Source organism: Cajanus cajan, chromosome 6 (genome assembly GCF_000230855.2).
Source record: "Cajanus cajan strain Asha chromosome 6, NIPB_CcT2T_4, whole genome shotgun sequence".
NCBI classification, from domain to species: Eukaryota; Viridiplantae; Streptophyta; class Magnoliopsida; order Fabales; family Fabaceae; genus Cajanus; species Cajanus cajan.
Window position 1 is genome coordinate 31,725,696 of NC_138522.1, and position 10,607 is coordinate 31,736,302.

Below are 10,607 nucleotides of genomic sequence, written 5' to 3' on the forward strand. Positions count from 1 at the left end.
GAGTTTAAGCTAGCAAATGACTAGTCATTAAACCCCAGGACCTAATAATGTTAAAGATAAAAATGTTATTCAATTAACATTATTATTGGTCGTATATTAAATATTTTTTTAAATAATAATCTTAAAGGCAACAAATCGTATTCACTATGTACAAACAATAAACAAAAATAAATAAACAAACAAACAAACAAACAAACAAAAATAAAATAATAATAATAATAAATAAATAAATAAAAGAAAAATTAAGAGAAGAAACGATACCAAATGAGTTGAATCTTTGAATATGATGATCAAGAAGGTTCTTTTTGGCTACCTTTCACACTACAGAGGTGTCTCACAGATCTTAAGAAATACAAAAGAGAGGCGGAAGAGAGAGAAAAAAATTTCGAGCTCTGAAGAGTACTGGACGAAATTTTTCGGGGTCTGAAAACTGTGCCCCAAATGTCTATTTATAGACGTCAGACCTTACCAGAACGGCCCGTTCCAAAATCGGAACGGCCCGTTCCAAAATCGGAACGGCCCGTTCTGAAAATGGACGTTATGTGTTAAATGTGAATATGGATTTGTAGACCCCTAAAATTGTCCGGGTCGGAAATAAAGCTCAAAGACTCTCAAAGACCGAAGGAAAGTCAGCCGGAAGGACTCCTGGAAGACCCTAGGATGATTCTTTGTAGGTCTAGAAGTCTTAGAGTAGCTTAGAATAAGGGTGTGTGAGGATTGGAGCCCAATACGCCTTCCCAGAGGTTCAGTACGGCCGTACTGAGCTATTTGAACTACAATACGGCCATACTGAAACCAATACGGCCGTATTGAAGTTTTTGAACTTCAATACGGCCGTATTGAATTCAATACGGCCGTACTGTAGTTAAAAAACCCAGTACGGGCCGTATTGACCTCCCAGGCCGTATTGCGCCTCAATCCTATAAATAGGACGTCATTTGCACGTCATTCCACACTTTTTCCACACTTCTGGACCCTCGTGCTGAGTATTCTTGGGTTTTTGAGCCATTCTCTGCCCTAGAAATCTCTCCGAGAGCTGATCCGACAAAGTTCTTGAGTCATGAGCCATTAGCTTGAGACTCGAACAAGTCGAAGGGAAATCTCTTTGATTTCCGTAGTAAAAATTATTTTTAGGGAAAGGAGCGAGCGGACGTGTAGTGGGAAGGAGCGCCAAAAAGCCTCCTAAACTTCGTTTTGAATATATAAAAGCCCGCTTCGAAGGTTTCTTCCCAAATCCCTTCTTTTACCGCTTTTATTTATTGCTTTTTGATTGTTGCATTGCATGTTTAGAGCTTTCATCATGTAAATATTTTACTTATAATCGTTTCTAATAAATGGGGTAATTTAGTAACTTTACGCTATTATTTATGAAATAATCTGTCATAGGGAACCCGAAAGGGGCGTTGTGGGGTGCTAACACCTTCCTCACACGTAACCGACTCCCTTACCCAACTCTGGTTGTAATGGCCGAAGTTGATTTGCGAAAATCAATTGCCTTATATCTTTTTCCAATGTTTTGAGTAAAACATTGGTGGCGACTCCAAGAACCCCTTCTTTTTGCGAAAACCACTAATCCATGGAGGGTCCCGCTTGGGATTAACATGGATTGGTGAGAGTCATTTAAACAAAATTGTTAGCTCGATGAGGTCTCAGTTTGAGAATAAGTCGTTCTAACAATCCACCATTTTTCAAAACTTAAAAAGAGTCCAACCATCGTCGCGAATGCCAATGTCCGTTTCGGCGGGTGGCGACAGGAACGGCCCATTCTAAATTCAAAACGGCCCGTTCTAAAAGCGCAACGGCCCGTTCTGAAATTCGGAACGACCCGTTCTAGATAAAGAAATTTAGGCCTTTTAAGTGAATTGGAACGGCCCGTTCCCATTTTGGAACGGCCCGTTCTCAATTAGGGTTTCTGTGCTTTTTTTATAACTAGGAACGACCCGTTCCGAATTTGGAACGGTCCGTTCTGGGCTACTAAACACTTTTTTTTTTGGCTTCAAATTTCCTTGTTGTCACCTCTATACTTTGAGAGCTCGTCCTCTTCATAGTAGATGTCCATTTCATTAATTTTGTGAGTCCGGATAAAATTGATTATTCACAATCCTTTCCATGAAAATAAGGGAGATCTACCCTAGATTCCCTTGGCTTGGGGGTCCTATGAACCCTTCTAGAAGGTTGTTGATAATGATCTCCTAAAGCTAGGCTATCATCATGCATTGACTCCCCTAGGGTTGAACTATTTTGGGAGCTATGTCTACTACGGTGCTTGTGGTGTAATTTTTCTTCTTTCTCCTTTAATATACGAATTTCCTCCTCTAAAAGAGCAAGTTGAGCCTCCCTTTCAAGTTTTTCTTTGAGTCTTTGTTTGGACTCTTGATCTTTCCAAAGTTTAAGTAATATTAATTCATGTGTTACTTTTGACATCTCATTGTAATCACTTGAATTATTATCACTTTGTGGAGTAGAAAATTCTTCCATTATAGGAGAAAGGTTCTTTTTGATGAAAGAAGTTTGAAAAGAATTTTTTTTTTTATGCAAGGTTAAGATCAAGTACTAGGAGGATTAAGTATACAAATTGAACTTTGGAGGGAGGTGAGCTACTAAGAGCCACTTAAAAACCAAGCCTCTTCAAGTAAAAATTACTAATCCCCTTTGTAGTTAATCTCTATGATCGAAGTCGTATCCGGTCAAATAAATGCAATTAAGTGTAGTACTAGGAAGTGACTCCTAGGTCGTCTCCCAAGGACCGTCTTTTTTTACTGTTAAAGGCTTAAACACACAAAATGGGGGGGTTTGTTTTCAGATTTTTAGTTGGTGACACAATAAAACGAAATAAAACAGCAATTAAAACGAATTGGTTCCCTGCTCAGATTGCAACTCTTTTATCCCTGGTTCTCAAAAGATTACTCTATTAACCACTTAATCCTTGTTCCATCCGAGTTAACCAACTAAGCGAAGATTAACCCAAGATTTCCCTACACGAATTAAGCAAACGTATACAACATCAACCTCTTCACACAGATTAAGCAACTGTGGCATTAAGCACAACCCACTAAGCATGGACACTCATACAGAGGTTAAATGAAGAAGACAAAGCAGAACAGAGATAAACACACATAACTGAACCTCAAACAGAGATTGCAATCTGCTCAAGGAGCCAACCCAGGGGTTTTTAGCCTTCCATTAAGATGGAACAGAAACGAAAATAATACAAACAGAAATGAAAATGGAACAGAAATTGGAAACGAAACTGAAAACGAAAATGGAAACGAAAGTATTTATTCAATGCAAAATGGTTCAGTTCAGATACAAAGATGCATATATAAAGAGAAGAAGGAAGTAAAACGAAAATGGCAGCTAAATAGAGTAAAACGTGAAACTGGGCTACAAGAGAGCAAAACGTGAAACAGAAGAACAAAGAGAAGCCAAAAATGTCTGGAATGGTGAAGGAGGCTATTGTTCACGTAGTCACATCAGCCTCTCATGTTAGTGCTGCCCAGTCAGCCCTACCCTAGGTGCAGTTGACCTAAAACGAAATTGGGCCCCCATCATACAAGTCTGACCCAATAATACAATAAAATAAAATACATATTGAAATTAAATGCTGAGGTGGAAAAATGGTGCAGTGGTGACATGGCAGATGATGTGGCAGATGACGTGGCAGCTCCACTTGAAGTCCAGAAATTGATTCCAAGCCCAAATAATTATTAAACTTCCCTGAAAATGAAATTTGGAATAATTAGATTCAGAAAATTCAAATTAGTTAAAATATGAATTACCGGTCCAATTAAAGCCCAAATAGAAAACAGTGGAGATAATCAACAGTTAAGCGCAAATCAGAGATTAAAATAAGTACAGAAAGGTAAGAAAATAGGGGAAAATAATGACTCATCACTCTACCAAATTCTTTTCAAGAAAATTATTTTTGATGATTTGTGATTTACTAGAAACTAGACGAATGAAAGCAAGTAGAACAAGTATTTAAAGCAAGAATTAAACTACCTAGACGTTTCCTAGGGTGAGAGCTTGAGAGATACCGAAGATCAATCAAGGACCACTCTCACCAAGTACTAACGAAAATGAACACCTAAGGAGAGATGGTTGTGTACCAAAGACACACCCAAGACTCTCCTTTAAATGGCCAATTACAAGGTATATACAAGACTAAACAGCAAAGCAACAAGTGGCTGGAAGAAAAGATTAAAAATAGCCACAAAGAATTAGTGAAGGATTAGTGACCAAATTTGCAACAAATTTTTCAAGTTAGTAAGGAAAAATTGGTCTCTAAATCCGTCACTAATGCTTATATTTTTTTTTAAAATTCAATTACAAAAATCAAATTGAAACTTCAAGGATCCTCCACGGATTGCAAGTCTAGCAACCACCAAGAAATGTCCAGCTCCAAGTGTTTACTGCTTATGTTTTGAGTATCCCAAATCCGAATGTCACCAATGTCCTTTTCTCCTCCTTTTCTTAGGCCTCTTTTGATGACCCTTGTAGAACTAGCTTCTAGGAAGATGAACTAGGTCAAACCATAGGTCACACTTGAGTCCAACAATGATAGTGAACAACAAAGATAATTGGAAAATAGGAGAAACAAAAATAGAATAGGAGATGACAATTTAGATGACACAAAACAAGTATTGACTAGAACAAGAAGGAAATGACCTAAGATAGGTTCTAGAATGGATACACAAACCAAAACACTCAAAAATTTAAAGCTGAAAATATTAAGTAACAAGAAGTAATGACAAACCGAGAATAACAAAATTTGTAAACCAAAACTCCTTAATGGCTTTTTCCTTTGAACATTTGAATTAGCATTTTTTTAATCACTTTATTTTGAATTTTCTTTTGATCTTTCTTCTAATTTTTGTTTTTTTAATCTTAGGAGTTGCCTTTTTCTTTCAAAGATTATGTAGCAACTAGGTCTCGGTCACACTTAGGAACACTAAAAACTGGATTCAAAATGAGATGCCAAATGACAAGCAAATTAGGTTAAAATTCAATGAACATGTAACATGCTTTTTATGCTTGCTAATTTGAATGGCACATGCACGAAATTTAGGCTCCAAGGAAAGCCAAGAAAGGGAAACCCAAATTCCAATTGACAGCATCTGAATAAAAGACAAAAATAGCCCAAATTAGAGGCATCACGACACACCTCCTGCCCAACATCCTTGGGGCAATATCTACCAAAATTCAAGCAAACCAATGAGGGCACCGACAGTTTCCTCAAAATACAACAAAGGTCTGGAGAGACTGTACTCGCATCCCAATCCGGTATACGACAAAGCCGTGAGGGAAAGGTCTGGAGAGACTGTACTCGCATCCCAATCCGGTATAAGACAAAGCCGTGAGGGAAAGGTCGGGAGAGACTGTACTCGCATCCCAATCCGGTATACGACAAAGCCGTGAGGGAAAGGTATGGAGAGACTGTACTCAAATCCCAATCCGGTATACGACAAAGTCGTGAGGGAAAGGTCTGGAGAGACTGTACTCAAATCCCAATCCGGTATACGACAAAACCGTGAGGGAAAGGTCTGGAGAGACTGTACTCGCATCCCAATCTGGTATACGACAAAGCTGTGAGGGAAAGGTCTGGAGAGACTGTACTCACATCCCAATCCGGTATACGACAAAGCCGTGAGGGAAAGGTCTAGAGAGACTGTAGTCATCTCCCAATCCGGTATACGACAAAGCCGTGAGGGAAGCTGAGCTACGAAAATACTCCCTCTTCAACAAGCTACAAATAAAAGAACGCACTATCACAAGAGACACAATGGAGCATCTACTTGAAGGTCGAAGATCAGGTGTACAGTTTGTTATCCTTGTTACCCAATAGAGTATGCAACCAACACTACTAGAAAAATTAAAATTAGAGAGGGAAAAAATCCGTCACTAAACTTCAAAAAATCCGTCACAAATAAGTTAGTGACGGAATTTGTGACGGAAATGATTCCGTCACAAAATTTGGCGTCACAAAATATTTAGTGACGGATTATTTTCTCCGTCACAATTAGTGACGGAATTAAGGCGTCACAAACAATATAATTTCCGTCACTAGTTTGTAACAATAAATGTTTAGAAATTAATAGAAATCCGTCGCAATTTGTGAGGGATTAAATCCCTCGCAATTTGTGAGGGATTAAATCCGTCACAAACTGTGATGACTCTAATTAAGTAGAATCTGTCACAATTTGTAAGGGATTAAATCCCTCGCAATTTGTGAGGGATTAAATCCGTCACAAACTGTGATGACTCTAATTAAGTAGAATCCGTCACAATTTGCGAGGGATTAAATCCCTCGCAATTTGTGAGGGATTAAATCCGTCACAAACTGGGATGAATCCCTCACTAACTGTTGATGACTAAATCTGAGGAAACCATTATTTTTTAAGAGTCTGGTAATCGATTACCTATACATGTAATCGATTACCAGACATCATATGTTCGAAATTTACTTATTAAAAGGTTCTCTGGTAATCGATTACCCATTTATTGTAATCGATTACCAGATCAAAATATCAAAATAAGGTTCAGCTAAAGCAATATTGAAATCAGAAACCCAAAATATAACAATTCTAAAAAGCAGGGAATCAAATTAAAAGCAAGGGATAGTAGAGCCAATTCAAAAGGATAACCAAAGCCACTTAAAAGAAATCCAATGTAGTTAGTGTTTAAAAACATCCAAGTAAATACAATATAGCGCAATGTGACCAGAAATTAACAAGAACACAGCAATCACACTACTATAGGTTTAAAAACCTCACTCTGTGCCAAAATATCACCAATCACAGTACTCCCTCTGTCTCATTAGAACATAGTTACATATCTAGAATCACTAGTCAAATGAAAAGATCAAGTCAAGTGAGCAAAAAAAATTAGGAAACATGTATTAGTTGTAGGTCATAACAGACCAAAAGAACCTTCTTAGTAAATATTTATACGTTACTCATCAACATAAATTCCAATACCCCCTTTTCTTAACATATTTGTGCACAACAAATATATAAATCTAGTGTTCAATGAATTATGGAAGGGAGATCTTCATAAATTTTATACATCATACATATTAACAAACATAAATAAGGTACCTTGCTATCAGCATCATACATATATAAAGCATTAGGGGAATTGCTAAGAAGGCATTATCTTGTATAGATTATAATGCCTACTTTCCCCATCTGGGATCATACATATATAACATAATACCTAGTCGAAGGCTTTCACTTGCTGCTGCAAATTTCTGCTCCAAGGCAGCCTCTCCAACTGCATTAGCAGCAACACACAACTGCAAAGAAGTAAGGCAATCAGAACTCTATGAAATTCATCATATAACTGTATTCCTTTAATTTCCAAATATTGAAATCGACCAAAAATGTGTCAAGATAACTTGGAGAATGATCAAGCATACGGAATGCTAATTTTATAAGCCCCTAAAGGCAAAATTTGAATATTTTGCAACATTTAAATAACTGAGTTGAGGCACAAAGCGCAATGACTTTCTTTTGTCCCAATAAGTAGCAGTATAATTTATGACAACACGAGTTATCTACAGTGAAGGAATTTAAAGAATTGCTAATGTTTAAAACGTAATTGGAAAGATTTTCCAACTAAATCAAAAATACAGGTAAACCACTTACTTTTGACTCTAGCAAATTACACTTTCACTTTTGGCAATTAAACACTTCAAACTTCAAGTATATATCAGATATTCCATCCGTAATTAAGTTATAAAAAACTGACAATGCAAGGGTCCAGATTAGCACACTTTTTGAGTTGTGCTGTCAAACCCCCAGCTTCAGATTTACTTGCTCTTTTCCAATTCTTGAATAGAAGGGCCCATTTGCAAGATGCAAGTTTTAAGCTAGATCATAGTCAAAAATGAAACCAAGTGGTTATTTTATAAAGAGTGGACATTTGTATACCTGATTCAAAAACTCGTCAAGCCTTCTAGCACTCCGAATGATACTTCCCTCAAAGATGTCAGTCATTTGTATAACATCAGCAAAATTTGCTCCCTGGAGAAAATTTTAAAAGGAAAGGCGAGAGAAATTAATATACATACTTAAAAAGAGCATATTTTTCTTTTCTTTTTTCTCCCACTCTTATGAGAATGCATACCCATCATTAGTTTCACTGCAGCTAAGATGACTACATACATGTCTTGGGTTGCAACATAAAATGAATTTTTGGGCCACAATGAACGCACAAGTCCATGCTGAAGAAACTATATGTTACTTGGTAATGAATTAAGACTAGTAGACCATGGAGCTTGTCACTAACCCATAACGTAGGTCATGCTTAGAGAATAAGTTAAAATTTATAAAAACCCACACACTGGTCAGGACACCTAAAATAAAACATTGTTGCTTTGTTCTGGTCCCTATTAAAAAACTCTACAATTTTTGTCCTTACACGAAAAAAACTAAAAATCATCATGACTTCAACAATTAGCATTCAGCACAGACCAATTTCTAGTTATTTTTCAATGTTAAGGTAAATATGAAATGTCATGAAACAAAAAATAGTGTCAAGGGGCAATTTTTATTTGAACCAACTTGGTGTTGAAACTAAACTATTTTTTATTAGAGGAATGGGGCAGCAAGGATCAAAAACTGTAGACCACTTGGTCATATAGAGGCTTTGATGTCAAGTAAATGACTTAAAAGTAGACAAGGCTTCAAACCAAAAGTACGGCATAACTAACCTTCGACCATGAGTAGATCACATCCATCAAGTATGGCCTCACTATTGATTCCACATACTCATTTACATTTATATCCAATTTGCATTCATGTTGTATCTGTGACAAAAGGGTGATGATCCCATTTATATTTAAATACAGAAACTCCCAAAAAAATTCAGGTTAAGTGATAAAACATCTACCTCTGCTATCCTTCTGGCACTATCTTGAAGCTGCTGCAGAGGCCTTGCAAGCTCTGTTCTCAGTTGTATCTGCTCAGTTGATTTATCTCCTGGTATGAAACAACTCGCAAGGGCAGCAACTTGATGATGGTCAAGGTCATTAAAAGTACCTAATGGAGGAGGGGAAATGAAGAAAAAAAAGGTTACAAAATATATTGAACTGCAAACTATACAGAAAGCACAATGAGGAAACAAATATTGATTCACCATTAAACATTAATTCGGTAACAAGGAGTTCGTCGCCTGTGTCAATCAAGCAGGCTGCCCGTCCCTTCAACTAAACTACACCATCAGCATCAATATGACCAAGCTTCTTTAAGACTCGTGAGCGATTCTTTAGTTCTTCACAAAATTTTTGTAGCTGAAAAGAGTTCAAGTAATTAAATAGTAATGCATTCAAAATTTGTCATGAATAAAATCACCATATTAACAATCTATCAACTGCTAAGTCGTTAATTTGCAAAGTCACATGGAGATTGAAAACATACAATTCAATGCAGACATTATCTAGACTCCCATCAAGTTCCAACCTTATGTGATCTGACTTAATATGTAAATCTAGCAAAGAAAGACAGATTAGCAAAGTCATACCTGGGAATCCCGCATTTTTGTCTTCAGTTGCTGAATTTCATGATTCACTTCTGCTTTCCTCTCAAAGCATTTAATTTGATCCACATCTTGATGCTAAATTGCAACAAAATATTAAGGTAACACTCAGACCAAAGGAAAAGCAACATCACATTTGACAACTTGTATTTATCTAACTCTATGTTTATATGATAGAGAAAAATAACATACCAGCAACTTGTGGCATGTGTGAGGAAAAAAATTACCTTTAAAGGGTTAAGCTTTGGAAGCCCTTGGGGAAAATGATTGCCCAGCTCCTGTACAGCAAGCAGTATACTTTGCCTGGTTTCCAAGGGTCAGAGATCAGAAGGTATAGATACCCTCAGTTTACCAAGGGCAGAGATTAATGGTAATTGAACAGGGACCTAATACAGAAGGAAGCAGACAAGAGAAAGCAACGTAAGTTTTTTCTGATATAGTTAGAGTTACAACAAAAAGCCATGAATAAAATCATGTAAAATCTTGAAATGTCAACTTACCACGTGCATTTCACCTTTCTCTCCAGGGCGGGGTGGACATGGTTTTGGTCGTGAACTGTTTTCATTTGAACCAGGTGAATAATGAAGTAAAGTATCAACAATATAACCACCACCAGAAGGTTTCTTAACAACATTGACTACAACACCCCAGCCCCAATCAGTTCCACCTTCTTTTACTTTGATCTGAAATGTTAAAAGGTCCATCTAACTCAGTAAAATACAATAAGGAAAAAGAGCTGAAGACACAGTAAACAATAAAAAAAAAATGAAATATAAAAATTTGTAGGTTACAAAATATATTGAATTAGTTTTCACCAATCTATGGATTAGTTTTCACCAACCTCAATCTATGGATTCTGTTGTTTGAGATTGTTGCTCCTCAAATAACGATTGTAGTCTCTGCAGTAAACAACATACCTTAGTAATTAGCCAAAAGAATAAAACCAATGCCAAAAATTGTAAATCTAAATCTTTTTTCTTTTCTCCTTTCTTGTCAAATAACAATACTATAAGCATGTTCAAATAAACATTTTCATAAACACTTCTAAGAGAAAAAAAAAATGAAATAAG

General features: G+C 36.6%; 1 protein-coding gene across 1 annotated transcript; it reads right to left on the reverse strand.

Moving 5' to 3' along the window:
• Positions 1–5,154: 5,154 nt before the first annotated feature.
• Positions 5,155–9,654, reverse strand: LOC145959024 (DExH-box ATP-dependent RNA helicase DExH10-like). Its single transcript, XM_083076918.1, has 3 exons — positions 9,139–9,654; positions 8,893–9,041; positions 5,155–8,809 (listed from the first exon to the last, which is right to left on the reverse strand). Exons 1-3 carry the CDS (start codon positions 9,146–9,148, stop codon positions 8,687–8,689), a joined length of 282 nt encoding a protein of 93 aa, XP_082933044.1. The 5' UTR covers positions 9,149–9,654; the 3' UTR covers positions 5,155–8,686.
• Between the last annotated feature and the right edge of the window lie 953 nt (positions 9,655–10,607).

Bases quoted from the DNA above. Each gene is read 5' to 3' on its own strand.
- LOC145959024 (XM_083076918.1), bottom strand. The intron at 8,810-8,892 runs GTAGATGTTTTA...CTTTTGTCACAG, and splicing joins GTGCCAGAAGGATAGCAGAG to ATACAACATGAATGCAAATT.